The 22,704-nt window shown below is 38.2% G+C and overlaps 1 protein-coding gene across 6 annotated transcripts in view; it reads right to left on the reverse strand.

Moving 5' to 3' along the window:
- LOC149580507 (pachytene checkpoint-like protein) overlaps positions 1-22,704 on the reverse strand; it is a 218,634-nt gene that overhangs the window by 165,877 nt on the left and 30,053 nt on the right. For 3 of the 6 annotated variants that reach the window (XR_016353800.1, XM_089791428.1, XM_089791451.1), the window contains exons 2-3: positions 992-1,055; positions 178-284 (exon numbers count right to left, since the gene is read on the reverse strand). Coding sequence is in view for 5 of the 6 variants with exons in the window: in XM_089791428.1 (XP_089647554.1) it covers positions 178-284; positions 992-1,055 (171 nt within the window). In the remaining variant the exon portion in view is untranslated. Of the gene's footprint in view, positions 1-177; positions 343-991; positions 1,056-22,704 lie in introns of all 6 variants that reach the window. The other 3 variants (XM_089791434.1, XM_089791421.1, XM_089791443.1) reach the window with 1 other exon arrangement.

The raw sequence follows: 22,704 nt of genomic DNA on the forward strand, positions 1-22,704 counted from the left end.
AAAATAGATTAAAGAATAACAAAAACTATGAAACAAAGAATAAAGCCTAAAGAGCAATCAAGTTCTCATACGGCTATAACATCAATTTTGATAATTTTTGACATAAGAATTGAATATCTTAGGACCTAAGGAAAAACATCATCATGACATAATCATGACTTCCACTTTGAAATTTACCTGTGTCACATATGTAAATGCTTCGCACATTTTCCAAAAGAAAAGGATCATCTGTAGGTATAGTTACAAGACCGTCAATGTATGTTAAACTCCTTTTCTCTAGCATCCTGAATGTGCATAAAATCACATGTTTCAAACAGTTATGACTTTTGGAGTTGGTAAATCCTGTCATTGCATACAAAACCATCAACAAAAATCCTGTGAAGGAAAATTACGTCCTAATATTAGCACACGCATCCAAAGCTTTTCCCATGCATTACTAAAATAAAAACAAACAAAGTTGGTTTATAATAGCTGCAAAACATCTTATGAACAGTAGTAGTGTCTGATACAAGAAGCGAAAAGGCTAATAAGAGAGATTTTTGCTCACCAATAAATGTTATCTAGTAAAGGATATAAAAAGTAGAAATGCAAAAAGACAAGCAGTTAATAAGGAGCTTAAACTTACTAATTAGAAAACCTACTTAAGGATAAGCAGACACAAATACAAAACTCAATTGAACAAATATTAGTCAAAAAAAATATTAAATTTATAAAATCCCAGAGCTGAACTTTTTGAGGGAAGGGCAGAATGAAGACCACATTAAGTACTTCTGACAGCAAGAGTTATCACATCAATCAACAAGCACAAGTGAATCATTCAATCGAAGTTATACTTCATTACTTAACACACTAATAGAAGTACAACACTAGATCTTAATATTTTCCTCCAGTTCTGCACATGTGCGTATCAATGCATATTGTATTTAAACCATTTTTTTCAAAAGAAGGGAAACAAAACACTGAATATTGCATAAGATTATAACAAAAATACCTTTCAACTGCAACACGAACATCTTCTGCCCGAGCACTGCTGGATGATTGCAAGCATACCTCCACTGTAAATAAAAGGCAAAAAACAATTATCAATATTCAAAGATTTTCCTCAATGCATAGAAGTACATATTATAGATAAAATTGCTTTAGTAAAATCTCTTATAAGTCTGTAATAATATCTTAGTTAAACCAAAAATTCAATTCAAAATTATCAAGATGAATCTTTAAAAAATACAGTTATTACTAATAAATGCCAAATCATATAACCGAAAACAAATTAAACTTCAAATTGTTTACACAAATAAAATAGGTGAGACACGACGCCCACTTAAACAAATTAAGCCTAATATATTGGCATAACCTTGAGATAATTCAACAGAACAAAATAAGCAATGATGTGGAACTGGGACTTCCAGGCAAAGGCTCCCCAAGTTCAAACTCCAAAGGATGGATTAACTACTAAAAGTGCTACCTCTTAAGACATTTAAATTTTAAAATTGTGTGAAATTTATCATACAACAGGACAATGAGTCTGTCATGCGTGTCTTTGATGAAGAGAATGCCCCTCAATGTGATATGAAAACTAAAAGATAACCTTGTAGAGTCCGACTTTCTAGATTCCGAAGGGACTTGGTTCTAACAGCTTGTGCAACACAAAATGTAAGGGAAAAAGGCACAAATGTCCTAGGAAGCCCAGCCACAATTTTAAGCACAGAGATTAGTCATACAAGAGCGGTCGGCAAAAGGTGCACAAAGACGAGAAAAAGAAAGCTGCAGAGGGACGCATATGAAGAAGATTTCAAGATGGTTTCAAAAATGGGATATGCATGACAAAAGAGAAGAAACAAGAAAAGGAGAAGAAAAAAACAAAAGAATGTGCCAATAACCAAAAGAAAAATGGCTTGTGGTGAGCATGGTTGACTGAAGCCAAATGTAATAGCCCTTATCTCTAATGAATATTGATTGAATACATCAATATATATATATATATATGCACACATATTGATTAAAAGCAATAATTAAATAATAATTTATAGATTAAAATAAATAACTGTCAATTGATAAATATCATAGTAACACAGGGACGCGTCCCCACCCTTTTTCCTTGGCATCCCCAAGACAGAGAAGCACCCGGAACGGACGGCAATCCCGGGTCCCAAGTGGCACCACTATTGGACTATCATCTTGTCACAGACAAGAGGAAGTCCTCGCATCTCCTGTGGGGACAAGGGGACAAGGAAACATCACTCAACCCATCCAAAGGATCAATGGACATCCCTTATTTTGGGCAACCTAAAAAGTAAAAAATAAATAAATAAAAAGATTTTATAATAAATTTTATTATGTTTCATAGCCCTAGGGTATGTGGGAACCATTTAGAGGTTAAAATCCCATGAAACCTCTATGTTTTCCCATTTCTATTCATTTCATGGTTTTCCAATTTTTGCAGTACCAGCAAAAAGAAGAGTTAAGAGCTCGTAAAAGGGTGAATGTTTGAGTTAAGGCAGTGATTGGAATGCAAGGACAAGTGACAAGGAGCAAGAAGACGAGGAGAAGGAAGATTTCTCAGCTTCTTCAAATATTTTTCAAGCAAACGGTAGGGTTTTTCATGACTTTTTTATTTTTATTTTCTTATTTTTCAAGAGAAGTTCTTTGTTTATACTTTTTACTTTTAGTTTTTAGTTCAATTTCATTTCTAGATTTTAGTAGACGCTTGTTGTTTCATTTCTAAATTTTTGTTGCTTAATTTTTAATTTAAAAATTTGTGATTTTCAATAAGCACAAAGACCGAAAACATGTATTTATTTATTTATTTTCATTTTGTGAAATGCAATGTGAAAATGAGTTGCCAAGGTCATGACTCAAGTCAGTCAAGTCATTGTTGATGAGGTGGAACTAGAGGCCCTGTTGCAGGGGCACACTCAAATGCATCTTCATCAAGGAACTAATGAGTTAAAACTTCTACATTTGATCTTATGTAATAAGTCCTACATGTAAGACTAAGGGACACACAATGTAATTAGAAATCTTGTCATCTAACTTGGCTCAAGGGACATTTTATGTTAGAACTGGGAGAACTCGGTGTCAAGAGGTCTTAATTATTGTTCTAAACATCTTCTAAGTTCTTTAGAATGCAAAAATTACGACAACTTGTTGTTTGACAACTTCTTGCTAAAAGTTCTCAAAACATTTTGCAATTTAGTTGCTTTTGTGCAAAATCATTCCAAACCACCTTTTGGTTGGAATAACTGTTACGACATGTAGAAATAGGAACCAAAACATGTCTAAAGACAGATTGGAGTTGATATTGTATGGAGGAAGCATTGAATCAATAAGAAAACTGATATTTTGGTGTATTTTTGTTGTTTTAGGGCATTGTACGAATTTGTATGGCCTGACATCATTGGGTGGGTCACATGGTGAGATATGGAATTGAATAACCTTTCATTTGCATCTAGTTTGAAGTTTTGAAGTGGAGGAATAAGAAAGTTAGAGGGATTTTTTTGCTGACTGGTCTAAAACAGGCCCGTACCTAGGGTTTCACCTTGTTTTGCTCATATCTTACAACATAACTATAAGAAAAATCTAATTCTTCGTAATTTGTAAGATATGGGAGTCTACTTTAAGATTTTGGTGGTTGCAAATTAGAAAAATGCTGGCTGCTAGAGTTATCAGCAAAACCCTAGGACAGGCATCTCTATGTGACTGTCCAGTTTTATGCAAATGAATGCATATGTCGAGTTGGGGGTGGAATCTGATGATAAAATCAAAGATATAATGTTGTTTCATTACCCTTAACTTGATCCAAGTGTTGACAATGATTGGGAGGCAATTTAAAGGGTACTTGCTTTGTAAAAGAGCCCTAATTAGGTCTAATTCCTATAGGTGAATTGGGAGAAAAGGGGCGTTAGAGGATTGGTCAAGTTCTCATCTCTTGTGAGTTTCCTTGTATGCCACAAACTTGGAATTCGGTTGTGAAGTCTAAACTTGATTGGTTTGGTTGTCTGAAGTGTGAGGAGTCTAGATTCCACCTTGATAACTAAGTTTAACCCTGAATACCTATTATTCCTAGATTGGGTCTAAGTAGCCTAGGAGAAGGCTAGCTTGTGGGTGTGGACTACCTTGTGGAGTCTCAACCTATCTTCGGAATAAGACATTTGGAACATTTTGTTCTTTAAACCCTAACAAAGGTGACAAAAGTGTAGATAGCTTGGGGCTCTACACCAAGTGGTATCAGAGCAACATTAAATATTTGGAAGAAAACAAGTTGTTGATATGGCAAACAATGAAGATGTGGAACTATCAAGCAGGATGACAAATGCAGAATTGTTGAAGATAGTTAAAGAGCATGATGCTGAAAGCAAACTGATGATAGAGAAGAACCTCTACAGGATGTGGAAGAAGAAGAAATTCCTGCTGACCAAAGGCTACTTGTGAGGCCTTTGAAATCCATGGAGAGAAGGACTATGGATGGTAAGCTTGACCTACCTATTTTTAGTGGAAAGATGGACTCTGAAGAAGCCATGGATCGGCTTAATGCTCTCAACAGTTTCTTTGGCTGTGAAGAGATACCTAAACACCAAAAAGTGAAAATTGCAAAATCCAAGTTGAAAGGATCTGCCTTAACTTGGTGGAATTTCATGCAATCAGAGAGAGTGAAATTGGAAAAGAATCCTATAAGTACATGGAAAAGGATGGAAGCCTTGGTGAAGGAGGCTATGTACTTGAAGATTATGAAGTGCAACTTCCTACCAAAAGGCAAAACTTGAGACAAAAAGAAATGGATGTCTCTGGTTATACAGAAAAATCTCATAGACTTTCCATGAAATCAAATATGGTTGAGCCTGAAAGTGTCAAACTTGCAAGGTATATGCAAGGACTGAGACTCAACATTCAGGATGAATTGAGTCTATGCACTCCTAATACAATACAAAAATGCTATCAATTAGCATTGAATGTTGAAGGAAAACTCAAGAAAAGACAAGACATAAGTGGAAGGGGTAGAGGCCAAAAGGACTGCAACAATAAAGGAAGAGAGACAAGCAATGGCAGAGGACAGAATAACAGACAACTTGGTGATAGCAGCCAAGAAAGCAACCAAGCAGAAGGGGAAGCACAGGAGACCCTAGGGAAAGATTTGGAGGAAGAAGTTCAAGACCTCCAAGATGCTATAGATGCAATCAAGTTGCGCATATTGCCTCGAAATTGCCTAAGAAATCGAGTAATCAGACAAAGAGGAGAGCTGCTTTGATTAGGGAAGATGATAGTCAAGGGGACCGAACTCGAAATTCATATGCATTGCCTGAGGAAGAGGAAAGTCTGATGATGAGAAGGACTTTGTTGAGGACACCTACCACACAAGAGCCACCTCAGAGGAAGTCTCTGTTCAAGATAACTTGCAGAGTTGGAGGTAAGGTATGTAAAATAGTGATTGACAGTGGGTCTACTGACAACATGGTGTCTGCAAAAGCAGTGGAGAAATTGAAATTAAAGAGGTTGCCTCACCTTTTCTCCTACAAGGTATCATGGCTCATAAAGAGTCAGCATGTTGTAATTGAAGAACAAGCTTGGGTGGAGCCACAACTTGGAAAGTACAGAGGTAGAGTACATTGTGATATTGTTCCAATGGATGCTTGCCACTTGTTACTTGGGAGACCATGGCAGTCCAATGTGGAGGCACACCATGATGGGAGATTGAACACCTACACCATTAATTACAAAGGAGAGAAGGTAACTTTCTTGCCCATGTCTAATAATATGGAGGAACAAAAGGAATCAAAAAATTTGTTTGTAGGAGAGGAGTATCTAAAAACTGTCGAGAAGGATAGATCCCCATGCTATGCCTTGGTAATAAAACCACAAGACAAGAGGAAGAAGGAGGAAGCCCATAAGATGGAACAACCAAAGAGGAGAGTAGGTTCTAAGGAGGTTGCAAATCTACTTGAGATGTATGCTGATATCTTGGCCACAGATATACCAAGCACACTTCCACCAATTAGAGAGGTAAATCACAATCTTGGAGCAACTTTGCCAAACAAGGCTGCTTATAAACTAACACCTCAACAAATCAAGGAGATGGCAGGGTAGATTCAAGAACTCCTAGATAAGGGATTAATAGCAAAAAGCTTGAGCCCATGTGCAGTTCCAAACCTTTTAGCTCCAAAGAAGGATGGGACATGGAGGCTATATACAGACTCCAGGGCTATAAACAGGATTACTATAAGGTATAGATTCCCTCTACCTAGAATAGAAGATTTGCTTGATCATTTGAGTGGAGCAAGGTACTTTTCCAAGGTTGATTTCAAAATAGATTAGGATAAGGGCAGGGGATGAATGGAAGACTGCCTTTAAAACCAATGAAGGCTTGTATGAATGGAGGGTGATGTCATTTGGGCTATCTAATGCCCCAAGTACATTCATGAAACTCATGAATGAGGTCTTGAGACAATTCCTTGGAAAGTTTGTCATAGTGTATCTTGATGATATACTAGTGTTTAGTAAGACAAAGGGAGATCACTTGGAGCATCTTGATTTGGTCTTAAAGAGGCTACAAGAGGAAAGATTGCTCATCAAATTAGAGAAGAGTGTCTTTTTTCAAGAAGAGCTTGCATATCTTGGATTTATCATATCTTGAGGGATTATCAAGATGGACCCTGATAAGGTGGCAGCCATACTAAGTTGGCCTTCTCCAAGAAACATGTTTGAGGTAAGAAGCTTTCATTGACTTGCTTCTTTCTATAGAAAAATTATTAGAAGTTTCAGTCAATATTGTGCACCTATATTGGACACAATAAAAGATGGTCAGAGATGCAAATTTGTTTGGACCAAAGAGGCTAAAGAAGCATTTCAAATGCTAAAGAAGAAGGTAGCAGAAAAATCAGTACTTGTTGTTCCTGAATTTCAGCAGTTATTTACCTTGGAATGTGATGCTTCAAATGTTGCAGTTGGAGCAGTCCTAATTCAAAAGATATTGTTGGTGTAAATAGATATTTACTATTTACACTTCAGTTTACTTAGCTTAGTGCATTATTTTATTAATTTGCATTATTTTATTATTTATTTTTATGAGACACTTAGGAGTTTGTGCACCTTTTTGAGTTGTCATGTTGACAACACAGAAGTACACAACTCTAATTATGCACATGGTGTCTACAACACTGGAGTTCGCATCATTCACTGAGTTGTCATGTAGACAACACAGTTATTCGCACTCCTAATTTAGCACATGGTGTCTACAAGATTTGCGTGTTACACTATTGTAGACTTATCCTCTCATCATCGCTCTTACTTCCGTGCTTAATGGAGGATAACCCATATCTGGTGGACATGCGCCTAGTTGTATGACTTATCATGATGTTGATTCTAAAGCATTCAAGATGCATCTCAGAGGCCTTTATATTCAAGCACTCCAAGTGTACTTGTACATTGTATTAAATACTATACAATTATTCTAATCATACTCTAGTCTAATTTGTGCTTGTGTTTTGAGTCTTGGTCTTGGGTGAATTCTACCCTAAGGCAGATTCTTACATGGTATCAAAGCTAAGGGAGAAACTCGTCACATAGCCATTAGAGACCTCGTTGCTTCATCTCTCAAAGGGACCCGATTCAAATCCGGAGCATCAGCTTCAATTGGGAATGTCTAGAGCCGAAGTGGACCTCGCCATTGCGCTCGGAGCGACGATTCGGTCAGGATCAACTATAAATACGCCTACCTTTGGCCATAGTCGACCATGAGGCAAAAAAATATTTGCAAATCGGAACCTGAAGGCCCGAATTGCAAGCTGGGTATGGTCTTTTATTCATCTGTTTAATTCATTTTCGGATCTATAATTCTACTATTTATTCGGCATTTTCGGAATTTGTTTTTTCGAAATTATTTTTTGCCCAATCGGGCGTGCAAAGAAAGTGCAGAAAAAAAAAAATTTGGTCCAAGTATCGAGCAATCACACCCCGGCCCTGAACTTGTGCGAAATATTTTGCAAGGAATATTCTACCATCGGCAACTTCAAACCAATTTTCAGTCGAGTTCAATTTAAATCCGGCGTCCGCACGTTTTTCGACGAACAATAACCACTGGAAGCAAACCTCGCTCAACTCACTAGCGGTCTCACTAGTTCTTTTCAAACTTTGCGGGCTTTTGGTTTTATTTAACAAAGGATCCGCAGTTTTTAACAATGTGGGACTAAATTTCAAATCAGCCCCCACCGTTTTTCGTCACTGGAATTGAAACCGCAGCACATTGCTACAAACATGGAGCCCGCATTCAAAAGTTTGGTGACACTATAAACAGCGACGCCGCAAAACAAACATTTGCGCTAGCAAATTCCCGTGAACCAGTCAATGGTGGGCAGTTCACCATTTCTGCCACGTGCCGCTCTTTCATTGGGCCACAGATTTTTTGCATTAGCACCCACGCCACGTGTTCAAATCACAGAGGGTCCACGCATCCACCTGCAGCTCAAATGCCACATCAGCCGAGACACAGCTGGCAAACACGTCAGCTCAAACCTTGAACATGTCATTGCCAGCGAAGTAGTACAATCAACGACACGTAAGTTGCCACGCAAGCACTAAGTCACCTGTCGTGCCTGTATAGTCAGCGGACACATCTGCAAAGTTGTACATTTCTGTACAGTTTGTATGTGCTGATGTCAATAGTCGTATAGGTGATATCATCGCCACATCAGCAAGGGCCTGCATTTTTGCTAACGTCAGCAAAGTATGAGCCTAAATTTGACAGTCGTCTGACCGTCATTCCAAGGCAATTTTGAACTGCTATGACAATCATTTGACCGTCAAACTTAACATAGTGTTTTCCTCTCCAGACCCCTCTTCAGATATAGTTTTGATTTGGCAGCCCAACTTTGAGAGGCCATAACTCGATCGTCCAAACTGCAAATCAGGTGCGATTTTTTTTTAATTTGGGTAAAATTTCTTGAACTTTTCAGTGGTGCAGCTATTTTCTGGTCTTGGTGCACGAATTTGTCAGAATAAGCATTTTTTGGCGACTGTACCTGTCTAATCCTACATTTTGCAACTTCAAATGCATCGTACAAGCTCATCTGGACTCCTTTTGAAGCTTCGTTTTTTTTTTAAGTGTATATTTTTTTGTCTACTTTTCACATCTGCAATCAGATTGTAGTCTTGTGTGGACAAAAATACCACTTTCAGAGATAGGTCATGTTTTGCATGGTATTGCTTCACAATTGTTATATTTTTGAGCTACATTGTAAAGGTCTAAATTTGTACTCTATATAGAGGTTATAATCAGCAAAATCAGAAAGCCCACTTTCTCTATTTTGACAAGTGGCCTATTGTAAACGCACTATATATAAAGTGCCAAAATCATTCATTTGGGGCAGCATTTTTTCATTGAGTGAAAAGGGGGGGGGTGTATTGTGTACTGTGTATTGTGTCTCCTTGATCTTGTGTTATTGCATTATGGGTTCTTTTTCAAAGTTAACTCCACATTATTATGCTACTTGGAAAGAAAACATTAAGGAACCATTGGTAGAAAAAGGTTTATTGTGTTATGTTACTGGTGCAACAAAGAAACCTCTTGCTGATGCTGATGAAGATCGGAAAGAAGACTAGGAATCCAAACAAGAGATGGCCCTAAGGAACCTTGTTAAAAAATATCTCTGATCCTGTCAAATTTCACATTAGGAAGCTTACCAATCCAATAGAGGTTTGGGCTAAACTTGAAGCATTGTATATGACAGTAGATGAAGACATGGCTTACACCATAGAGGATAAACTTCTCAAGTTGGATCCTAGAAATTTCGACACCATCAAAGACTATCTTACCCAAGTAGACATGTATAGGGCACAGCTTAAGGATTGTGGTGAACCAATCAAGGATGGAAAGATGATCAAACACATCATGACTCATCTTCCACCTAAATATGCTCCTTTTGTTTCTAGCTTCAATACACATAAATTAACAATGGGTAGTGCCTATGTTACACCTTAATTTGAGAAATTTTCAGAAATGTTGATCTTAGAACAAGACAATCTAGTGGGTATGGGATCTATCAAGTCTTCCAAAACCAAAGCCTTGGTAACAAATGAAGGTAATTCTAGTGGTAAAAACTCCAACAAGAAGCAGAAGCAATGGAAGGCTAAGCCACAAGATGACATGCAACAGTCCTCCTCAAAACAACAATCTTCCTCAAATCCATCTTCTTCCACTCAACATTCTTCTTCACAACAAGGAAAGTCTTCATCCAAAAATAATCAAAAGGGGAACAATTCCAACAAAAGGGAGAAGAAAACTTGCTCCTATTGTAAGAGGAATGGTCATGATGAACATGAGTGCAAGGATAAGCAGATTGATGAACTAGTCAACATAAAGAGGAAACACAAAATTGATGTACCAAATGCATATAAGGATAAGGGATCTTCAACCACTTCAAAGGGTCAGGGACAAGCTTTGGTTGCTAGTACAAATAATGTTGAGGAATGGGTTCTTGATTCAAGAACAACACATCATATGGGTGCTTCAAGGGAGCAATTTTCCTCTTTAAAACCATCAAATGTACCTTACATCTATGTGGGCAATAATACTCAAGTGGAAGTAGAAGGTAAAGGAAATGTTGAGTTGGAAAATGGCGTCTTCAAGGATGTACTACATGTTCCTAACCTTAGCACCAACCTTCTCCATCTATCAAATAACTCACTATGGATGTGGCGACAAAGTAGAGTTCCTTCTCGACACAACTGTGGTGAAAAATCTCAAAGATGATTCCATCGTGGTGGTTGGAAAGGCAAATCATGAGACAAGACTTTATTCTTTCTCACATTTTGTGCCTAATTCCACTTCTCTTGCCTTGTTGACTCATTCAAATACACAAAGTAAACTATGGCATGAGAGATTTGGACATCTTAATTATCGCTACCTTCAGCAACTTAGCAGCAAGAAAATGATCATGAGTCTACTTCAAGTCAAATATTCAGAGGGTGTATGTCTAGGTTGTGAAGCAAGCAAGCATCCTGAAGAGAAATATGACAAGGGGAAGTCTTGGAAGGCAACTGTTGTTCTAGAATTGGTTCATAGTGATGTAGCTGGCCCATTTCCAATACCATCCTTTGGTAAGGCCCGCTATGTTCTCACATTTATTGATGACTTTTCAAGGTACATTTGGTTCTTTTTCCTAACTCATAAGAGTGAAGTGTTTGATAACTTTATCACCTTCAAAGCTCAAGTTGAGAAAAAATCAGGGAAAGCCATCAAGATCCTAAGAACAGATAATGGCAGAGAATATGTCAACTCCAGGCTTATAGACTTTTGCACACATGAGGGTATAGATCTTCAACATTCAGTTGCATACACGCCACGGTAGAACGGTGTAGCTGAAAGAAAGAACAAAACCCTTAAGGAAATAACCACTTGTATGCTTCAACACAAGTCTCTTGATCAGGTGTTTTGAGCTAAAGCCATGTGTTGTGCCAACTACATCCAAAACAGAAGTCTGCATAAGGCCTTAGATGGAATAACACCTTTTGAGGCTTGGTGTGGCAGAAAACCAAGCGTAAAGCACTTCAAAGTTTTTGGTTGTCCAACATGGGCCAGGATACCTCCACAAAAGCGAAAGGCATTAGAACCTCAAAGCAAACCATACATATTTGTTGGATATCCTGACCATCTCAAGGCATACAAACTAATGGATCCAGAGACTCATGAATTTTTTTATGAGAGGAGTGTTCACTTTGAAGAGACATGTCCAAGTTTGGCTTCTTCAATTCCTCCTTCCTCCTTCGTGGATGGCGATCATAGTGATGACAGTGACTTGGAAGATGAGATTCCTACAACTTTGACTCGCAGGACACCACCTTTGCAGGGTCAACAAACAGTGGAGGGCATTCCTTCTTCTTCTTCCACTAAACCTCGTTGGGCACAACAAACCCATGATGCAACAGGTTCATTAATGGGAAATCCTTCAGACACTCGAAGGACTAGGTCACAGCACAAGTCATTTCCACATGTATATATAGCCATTGCTTCAGATCCACAGTCATTTAAGGAAGCATCAGGGATTCTAGAATGGGATAAGGCTATGGAGAAAGAATATAATTCCTTGATGAAAAACAACACTTGGGACTTAGTTCCTCTTCCTAAGGGAAGAAAGGTGGTTCGATGTAAGTGGATCTATCGAACCAAATTTGCAGTGGATGGAAGCGTGGATAAACATAAGGCTAGACTAGTTGCCAAAGGTTTCTCCCAGGTTCCAGGTATTGACTATATAGAGACTTTTGCACCAGTTGCCAAGATGAAATCCATTTGCCTGACACTAGCTATTGTTGTTGCTCATGGTTGGGTTGTACACTAGATGGATGTTAAGAGCGCTTTTTTGAATGGTGATCTTCATACAGAGATTTATATGGAGCAGCCACAGGAGTTCGTACAAGATTTTACAATGGTTTGCAGACTGAAGAAGTCCATTTATGGTCTTAAGCAAGCTCCTCGGGCTTGGTATGCCAAAATGGATTCCTTCTTACTCTCAATAGGATTCACCAGGTGATATTCTAATTCGAATGTCTACATTCTTCAAAAGGATGACTCACACTTGATATTAGTGCTTTATGTAGATGACTTGATCATTACAGGGAGCACTTCATCCATCATTGCCAGTGTCAAGACCTCTCTACATGACAGATTTGCCATGACAGACTTGGGTTTGCTATATTACTTCCTTGGTATTGAGATCACACAGTCTTCAGCAGGGATATCACTTTCACAACCCAAGTATGCTCTTGACTTGCTTTCACGGTTTCACATGAGTAACTGCAAGCCTGCTCCTACTCCCTTTCTATCAGGTGTCAAGCTAGAGGCTAAGTGCACCACTCCACTTGTTGATGCTACATTATACAGACAGTTAGTTGAGAGCCTTATCTACTTGACACATGCTCGCCCTGATATTGCTTTTGCAGTTGGCATGGTTTCACGCTTTATGCAAGAACCACATGAGTTTCATTGGAAGGCTTCAGTTGATTGAATACACAGACTCAAACTATGCAGGAGACTTAAATTCTCAGAAGTCCACTTCTGGGTACATATTTCACCTTGGTTTTGGCCCTATTTGTTGGCAAAGTAAGAAGCAAAATAATGTTTCTCTTTCTTCCACAGAGGCTTAGTATCGAGGAGCTATCAATGCAGCTATAGAGAATCTTTGGTTACAGCACATCCTGGAGGAGTTTGGATTTGATCTACCTAAGCCGACAGTTATTCATTGTGACAATCAAAGTGCCATTGAGATTTCTAAGCATCTAGTTCAGCATCAATGGACTAAGCACATTGAGGTTCATATGCACTACATCAGAGAGCTTATACATGAGCAGATCATTGCACTACAGTACTGTCCTACAACAGAGCAAGTCGCTGATATCTTCACCAAACCCTTCACCGAGATCAAGTATACTCATTTGCGAGATCTCTTGGGGGTGCGGGATGTTGCAAAAAGGGGAGTCCCTTGACTTCTCTCTTCTCCTTTTTTTGGGAGGGATTTTTTTCCTCATCTGAGGTCTTCTTCTCTCTCATCTTCCTTATTGTACTCATCTCTCTTTTTGGAGGAGGGTTTTTCCCATGAGGTTTTCCCTCTTTCTCCGCTTTATGAGAGATTGCATTGCATCATTCTATAGCATTGCTTTTGTACATGGGTACCTAACATGGCCTCGTAGCCAGCACCCATCATGCATTTGTGAGCTTAAGTGCATTCCCCTAAGTTGCACTTAAGGGGTGTATTGGTGTAAATAGATATTTACTATTTACACTTAAGTTTACTTAGGTTAGTGCATTTTTTTATTATTTTGCATTATTTTATTATTTATTTTTATGAGACACTTAGGAGTTTGCGCACCTTTTTGAGTTGTCATGTTGACAATATAGAAGTACGCAACTCTAATTATGCACATGGTGTCTACAACACTGGAGTTTGCATCATTCATTGAGTTGTTATGTAGACAACACAATTATTCGGACTCCTAATTTAGCACATGGTGTCTACAACAATGATTTGCGTGTTACACCATTGTAGGCTTATCCTCTCATCATCGCACTTACTTCCGTGCTCAATGGAGGATAACCCATATCTGGTGGACATGTGCCTGGTTGTATGACGTATCATGATGTTGATTCTGAGGCATTCTAGATGCATCTCAGAGGCCTTTATATTCAGGGACTCCTAGTGTACTTGTACATTGTATTGAATACTATACAGTTATTTTGATCATACTCTGATCTAATTTGTGCTTGTGTTTTGAGCCCTCAATCTTGGGTGAATTCTTCCCTAAGGCAGATTCTTACAGATATTCATCTTATGATTTGGAATTATATTCCTTGGTTCAATCATTGAAGAACTGGAGGCATTATCTGCTGCCTAGGGAATTTGTAGTTTTTACTGACAATCAGGCCCTTAGTTTCCTAAATAGTCAACAGAAATTGAGCCATAAACATATGAAATGGGTAGAATCTATTCAAGCATTTACCTTCACTATAAAACAGAAGAAGGGGGTGGCCAACAAAGTGGCAGATGCTCTAAGTAGGAGGAACTTGGCAATGCAAGAAATCAGGTTGCAAAGTAGGGGAGTTGATTACTTGAAAGGAATGTATGAAAATGATGAAGACTTCCAAGAAGTATATCAGTTATGTTCAGATTTTTCTGGAGATTATCATGTGAAATATGCAGATTTTCTCATCCAAGATGGATGGGTTACTATTCTAAGGACACCAATTATGCATCCCAAGGTGTCCAATGAGGGAAAATATAATAAAGGAGAAACATGACGGCAGCATGAGTGGCAATTTTGGCTTGGATAAAACTTTGGAACAGGTAAGGAGGTACTATTTTTGGCCTAAGGTTTAGACAGATGTGAGAAAGTATGTGGAGTCATGCACTATTTGTCAGAAGGCCAAGGGAACTTCTACAAATGTTGGTCTATAACAACCCCTACCTATACCAACTAGACCATGGATTAGTTGCAGCATAGACTTTGTCATGGGATTGCCAAGAACACAAAAAGGTTTTGACAGTATATGTGTGGTAGTTGATAGATTTACTAAGATGTCTGATTTTATTTCATGCACAAGTACTAGTGATGCTACCTATATTGCCAATTTGTTCTTCAAGGAGATTGTGAGACTTCATGGTTTACCACAGTCCATCATCTCAAACAGGGATGTGAAGTTTCTTGGGCATTTTTGGAGGACAGTATGGAGGAGACTGGGCACAAATTTGAGTTTCAGTTCTGCCTATCATCCACAAATGGATGGGCAGACTGAAGTGGTCAATAGATCACTAGGAAACTTGCTTAGATGTCTTACAAAACAATATGGTGTGAAATGGGATCAAATTCTACCTCAGGCTGAGTTTGCATTCAATGATTCAGTGAATAGAAGTATGGGGAAGAGTCCCTTTCAAGCTGTCTATGGGTACAGCCCAAAGGGTATCTTGGAGCTGAGAGACATTGCATCTGATGTTCCAATCAGTGCTCATGGTGAACAATTTGTTGAACATATGAGGGATGTCCATGATTAAGTGAAGATGTCATTGGAAAAGAGTGCAGTGAAGTATAAAAAGTACAAAGAAGCCAACAATAAAGGTAAGAGAGATGTGCAATTGCAGGTTGAAGAGTTGGTATGGGTCTACTTGAAAAATGAGAGATTGTCAAAGGGCAAGCACACCAAAATGCTCATGAAAAAGGTTGGTCCATGTAAGGTGTTGAGATAATTGGGCGCAAATGCTTATGAAGTTGAACTTCCAGCACAACTTGGTATTTCACCAATCTTCAACATCTTTGATCTCACACCTTATAAAGGTGGTGTATATGAGGGCAATGAAACACAGTTGGAGGAGTTTGAACAAGATATTGTAGCATTACCTTCCCATGGAAAAACGGAACCTGAGATGATCTTGGACACTGAGGTCATTAAAAAGACCAGGAAGGACACTTGAAGTATCTACTGAAGTGGCAAGTTATCCTGAAGAGGAAGCTGTTTGGATGGATGAAGCAAACATGAAGAGGCATGGTACAAGTTTACAAGAACTCATCTCAAACGGACTTGAGATTAATCAACCCCGGGAGTATGGTACAAGGGCACACTCAAATGCATCTTCATCAAGGAACTAATAAGTTAAAACTTCTCCATTTGATCTATGTAATAAGTCCTACATGAAAGACCAAGGGACACAAGATGTAACTATAAATGTTGTCATCTAACTAGGGTCAAGGGACATTTTATGTTAAAACTAGGAGGACTAGCTGTTAGGAGGTCTTAATTATTGTTCTAAACATCTTCTAAGTCCTTTAGAAAGCAAAAAATCGACAACTTGCTGTTTAGCAACTTCTTGCTACAAGTTGTGAAAAGTTGTCAAAGTTGCTAATGAGCAACTCTTTGCAATTTAGTTGCTTTTATGCAAAATCGTTCGAAACGACCTTTTGGTTGGAATAACTGTTAAGACATGCAGAAATAGGAATAAAAACATGTCTGAAGACAGATTGAAGTTGATATTGTATAGAGGAAGCATTGAATCAATAAGAAAACTGAGATTTTGGTGTATTATTGTTGTTTCTAGGCGTTGTACGGATCTGTATGGCCTAACATCATTGGATAGGTCACATGGTGAGATAGGGGATTGAATAACCTTTCATTTGCATCTGGTTTGAAGTTTTGAAGTGGAGGAATAAGCACGTTAGAGGGATTTTTGTGCTGACTGGTCTAAAACAGGCCCGTACCTAGGGTTTCACCTTGTTTTACTCATATCTTACAAAGTAACCATGGGAAGAATCTAATTCTTGGTGATTTGTAAGATATGGGAGTGTACTTTAAGGTTTTGGTGGTTGCAGATCAGACAGATGCTGGCCGTTGGAGTTATTAGCAAAATCCTAGGACACGCATCTCTATGAGACTCTCCAGTTTTATGCGAACGAATGCATAAGTCGAGTTGGGAGTGGAATCTGATGATGAAATCAGAGATATAATGTTGTTTCATGACCCTTGACATGATCCTAGTGTTGGCAGTGATTGGGAGGCAATTTAAAGGGTACTTGCTTTGTAAAAGAGCCCTAATCAGGCTTAATTCCTACTAGGTGAATTGGGAGAAAAGGGGTGCTATTGGATTGGTCAAGTTCTCATCCCTTGGAATACCTTGAGAATAGTTGAAAGTGCCCTGTTAAACCAGTATTTGGGATTAGTCTTGTCCTTGGAAGCAAATTAAAACAAATTGCTGGTCACAATTCCTTGTAGTCTTTTTTTATGGAATCTGAGTTTCCTTGTATGCCACAAACTTGGAATTGGGTTGTGAAGTCTAAACTTGTTTGTTTTGGTTGTCCGTATTGTGAGGGAGTCTAGATTCCACCCTGATAAATAAGTTTAACCTTGAATACCTATTATTCCTAGATTGGGTCTAAGTAGCGTAGAAGAAGACTAGCTTGTGGGTGTGGACTACCTTGTGGCCCTAACAAAAGTGAGAAAAGAGTAGATAGCTTGGGGCTCTGCAGCAAGCTCATTCTCATAGCAACGAAGAAGATTATAACCCTTAACATGATGAAGAGAATGAGGAAACTGAATATCGATCAGTAGATAATTGGCCACTTGGTCCACCAGATACAGAGTGCCCCTCCACTCTTTTGGCAAAGTGGGCTTGGGGTAGTTATGATCCTCAATCTCATCTCAAACAATTTGCAACAAGGATAACTGCATGAACATCATCAGGTGGTGGTACAAGGAAGTGGAAATGCAACATGTGTGGGACAAAATGGTTTGGCAACATCACTAAAGTGAATCTACACTTCCTCTTTTCAACAGGAAAATGTGTGAGTGCATGTGAGTTCTTGAAGAGAATGAAAAAATTTGCATTACAAAATTGACTTCACCAAGCTTTGGTGATGGAGAGCTCTACTTTGGAATACTTCATAAGGGACAAATCAACTCAAGAAGTTTCACAAGGGGCTCAATCACATCAACTAGGGAAATTTTGAACAAGCTCACTTCCTTCTTCCCACAACCTCAATCATTCTCATTAAAGACTTAATCCATTCCTAAACCAAGTTCCAAACACTAGCTATTGGCTCAACCCTCCAAATCATATTCAGCTACACATGGGATCTTGAAAGCTTGGAATTGGTGTTAATACCTACAATAAAAAATGTTCCAATCATTAAAATTCATCTCCCAAACCAATATGTCACACTTGCTTCTTTAGGTGTTTTATTTCCCAATAGCCCTATCTAACCATTTTTTCCCGCACAACTCCCAAATTCTCGAATGGGTTGCTCAAACAAATGGGCATTCCGTATACACATGTTCGGAGTTCTATCTAACCCCAAAGTGCCAATTCTTAACGCTCACTACAAGTACCCAAACACTGACAAATTGCAGAGGCCTAATAGGCCTAATTAGCCCTAGTTTGTGAAGCAACTACTAAATACAAACCATGCATATCAAAATTAACAATTGGGTCATGTAGAGGATTCTAACATCCTAAATCCATGACTTTGGCCTCCCACTCAACATAACCTGCAAGTCATTCATGTTCTTCCTTCTTCGCACATTGAAACTACAAACAATTACCCCTCCGTCATCAATAATCTATCAACTACCTTCACCTATAAAAAAATGAATCCTAGAATCTTAAAGTACATTGTCTTAGTGCAGAATTCTCAAAAGGACGTTAAAACTAATAGTGAAAATTCAAATTATAAATAGTTCTTTATGAAACCCTAGTTCAATATGTAGAACCAGACCTGTTGATGCAAATTCTCAGTTTTCTAGTGACCTTGAGCACATAGAAACTTCAAACTTGATGCATGAGGAAACTAATTCAATCTCCCAACTATTCCAATTGGTCTTTGGCTCTAACCAATCCTTACATGTTTGTACAAGTTACTGTAACAGCAGATTTAACTGTAAGTTGTGTCTTTTAATTCATTCAATCTCCTTCATACACCAAAATTCATGCATACTAACATCTATATGACATCAATCAACCTTTTTGACTTTAAATACACCTAACTCATGAACTCCCATGGTTGTCCAAGTGAAATGACTCTTGCACTTCCAAGTTGCACAATTTTGCCAAAAAGTTGCAAAGTTGGAAATGCAACTTTTGCAATTTTGCAAGAAAAGTTGTCACCGTGACAACATTTTGAGATCGATAGGAAAGACCCAACTTCAATATGACTAAAACCTCCTAAAGGACTTAAAAACATCGAAAAAAAACCCAAATTACCACCTAATGTCCATATTTGGTCATTTGCACATATTGGCTTAGAAGGGTGCATCTGATGCCCATGTTGAGAACTCAATTTTTTTAAGCTTTTTTATATTCTCTTACCCATGATGCGTCTAGTAGTTCTAGTGATGATGACTTCAATTTAGGGGATGATTAGAGAGTTCCCACCCTTACATTCTCACTATTGACATTCTGTACATTGTAGCATTGCACTCACTTTGATATGGCCATGATACATTGTTTCATTTCATTGTTACATGCTACTTTGATCATTCTAATCATGAGCGTCTTGATCTTTCTGATATATCATATTTATAGTTAAACAATGAATTTTGAATCTTTTCTCTTTGTCATTTGATAGTCAATGACTGACTGACATGGTACTATGTATGATTTATATGTTTTTCTTATCACTATCATTATTTTAAAAATATAATGTTATTAATGTTACAACTTACTATGAGTATGTTACTAAGTTCATTGGTCATTTGTTATGAAGTTTCCAGTTTGAAGTTTGAAAATATGGTTTGTGAATTGCATTTCAATTTTCTATATTCATTATTGAACTATATTTGGTATGTTATATTGAAGTGTCAATTCACAATTAGCATTTCAAGTCATGTATAAATATTATGCAACCTCCCCCCATTCCACCCCCCCCCCCCCCCACCGGACCTGCACCATCTCCAAATTGGGGCCCTTTTTCCCACACCCGAAACTCGTCCCAACGCACACCTATGCCGGTATAACGTTTCCTACAATTAAGTGATGTGCTTCTTGATTTGGTCCTCATCAATCCAAAATGCCTCTAATTCTAGTTTATCTTTCCATTTTACCAAATATAGTTTGTATCGTTTCCTCTTCGTCTTCTTCACCTTGGTGTCTAGGATCTTCTCCAACATTGGGGTTCCTAGTTTTGGGATATCAATGAGATCTTCAGCAACCTCTTGCAGTCCCTCTAAAACATCTTGTTGGACTTCACCCTTAAAAGGTGTCAAATCACAAACATTAAAAATTGGAGATATCGCTATGTCTGCTGGCAACTAAATCTTGTATGCATTATTGCCATATTTCACATGGATTTGACATGGCCCAATCTTCCTTTGCATCAGTTTAGTATGTTTGGCTTTTGGTAGCCTCTCCTTCAAATATGCCCACACCAAGTCTCCTATTTCAAACTGAACTTTTCTTCTTTTCAGATATGCTAATTGCTTATACTTGTCAAATGATTTTTGGAGCTGCCACTTAACCTGATCACGCACTTCTTGATAGCTTCTGCAAACTTCTCTCCATCTGCACTGATTGGATCTGTTTGAGATAGTTCTCTCAATTCCAAGACTCCTCTTGGGTGCATTCCATAAACAATTTGGAAGGGTGACTTCCATGTGCTTCTATTGATAGTATCATTATAGGAAAACTCTGCTTGAGGTAGTATGTAATCCCACTTCTCTCCATGTTGTCATGTAATGCATCTCAACAAATTTCCTAAGGATCTATTAACAACCTTTGCCTTTGCCCATCTATTTGTCGGTGATAGGCTGAAGAAAAGGATAGGTGGGTGCCTAGTTTCCTCTAAAACATAAAAACAAATTTCACATCCCTATCTAACACCATGCTCAAAGGTAGTCTATCAATGCTTGCTATCTCTTTGAAAAACAGGTCTGCTATATAGGAAGCATCACTAGTGGATTTACAAGGCAAGAAATGAGCCATTTTACTGAATATATCTACAACAACAAAAATGCTATCAAATCTCCTTTGTTTTTGGGAAACCCCATCATAAAATCCATGCTTCCACTTTCCCAAGGTCTTGAGGGAATAGGTAAGGGGTGGTAAAGGCCTGCATTAGTAGCTCTCCCCTTTGCTTTTTGACAAATAGTACATGTCTCCACAAATTTCTTGACATCCACTTGTAGTTTAGGCAAAAAATGGTGTCTTCTAACCATTTCTAGTGTCTTATCTAGTTTAAGATGACCAAACAATTCCTTCATGTTTTTCTTAAATAATATTGGTTCTCATGGAACATATAGGAACACACAATTGCCCTTCTTTGAATAAGGGTTCACCTTGTATTAAAAAATTAGAGAATTCATGATTATATATGTCAGTTAAATCAATGCATACCTGATATCTCTTTGACATCTTCATCTTCTGCATACATGTCCTTCAAGGCATTAGATTCCACACTTTTGAGTTGAATCTCTGATATGGTAAGTGTCCTCCTACTTAATGCACCTGCTACCTCGCTTGCAACTCCTTTCTTGTGCTTGATGAAAAAAGTGAATGGTTGAAGGTATTCTACCCATTTCATATGTCTATGACTTAGCTTTTCTTAACTATTGATGAAGGTAAATGCCTAATTATCAATATATACAACAAATTCCCTAGGCAATAGGTAGTGTCTCTTCTTAAGAGATTGAACTGATGCATACATCTATAAGTCATATGAAGAAAATCTTCTCTTTGCCTCATTGAGTTTCTCACTACAAAATGCTATGGGTCTACCTTCCTGACTCAAAACTCTTCCTATGACCACATGACTAGTATCACAATCAATTTGGAAAACCTTGTTAAAATCAAGGAATGCAAGAACGAGTTGTGCTACATTTTGCTTGAGCAATTCAAAGGCTTCATGAGCTTCTTTGGTCCAAATGAACTTACACTTTTGTCCCCACTTAATGGTATCTAGTATAGGTACACAAATTTGACTAGAACCCCTGATAAACTTTCTATAAAATGTAGCTAAGCCATAAAAACTTCTGAAAATTGCAATGGCTCTAGGAGTAGGCCAAGAGAGAATAGCATTTACCTTGTCTTGATCCATCTTCAAAGTGCCTTTGGATATAACAAATCCTTGATAGGTGAGCTCCTCTTGCATGAATGTACACTTCATGTTTATCATCAATTTTTCTTCATGTAGTCTCCTTGACACCATGTTTAAGTGCTCCAAATGCTCTTCCTTCATTCTGCTTAGATTAGTATGTCATCCAAGTACACTATCACAAAATTTCCCATGCAATCCTTAAGGACTTCATTAATTAGCCTCAAAAATGTGCTTGGGGCATTGGACAAGCCAAAGGGCTTCACCTACTCCTCATGCAACCCTTCATTTGTTTTGAAGGTTGTTTCCCGCTCATCATTACGCCGAATTCTGACTTGATGGTATGCATTCTTTAAATCAATCTTTGAAAAGTACTTAGCACCTCCTAAACAATCAAGCAAATCTTCAATTCATGGCATGGGGAATCTATACCTTATGGTGATCTTGTTGAGAACTCGAGTCTGTACAATGTCTTTATGTTCCCTCCTTTGGGTCTAGGACAGCTGACATTGCACATGAGCTTAAACTCTTACCAATCAACCCTCAATCAAGTAATTCTTGGATTTATCTAGCCATCTCTTCATTCTATTGTGGGGTGAGTTTGTAAGCTGCCTTGTTAGGTAATGTGGCTTCTACTATGAGATCGATGCAATGACG

This window comes from Cupressus sempervirens, chromosome 1 (genome assembly GCF_028749045.1).
Source record: "Cupressus sempervirens isolate cs-2001-9-10 chromosome 1, ASM2874904v1, whole genome shotgun sequence".
NCBI classification, from domain to species: domain Eukaryota; kingdom Viridiplantae; phylum Streptophyta; class Pinopsida; order Cupressales; family Cupressaceae; genus Cupressus; species Cupressus sempervirens.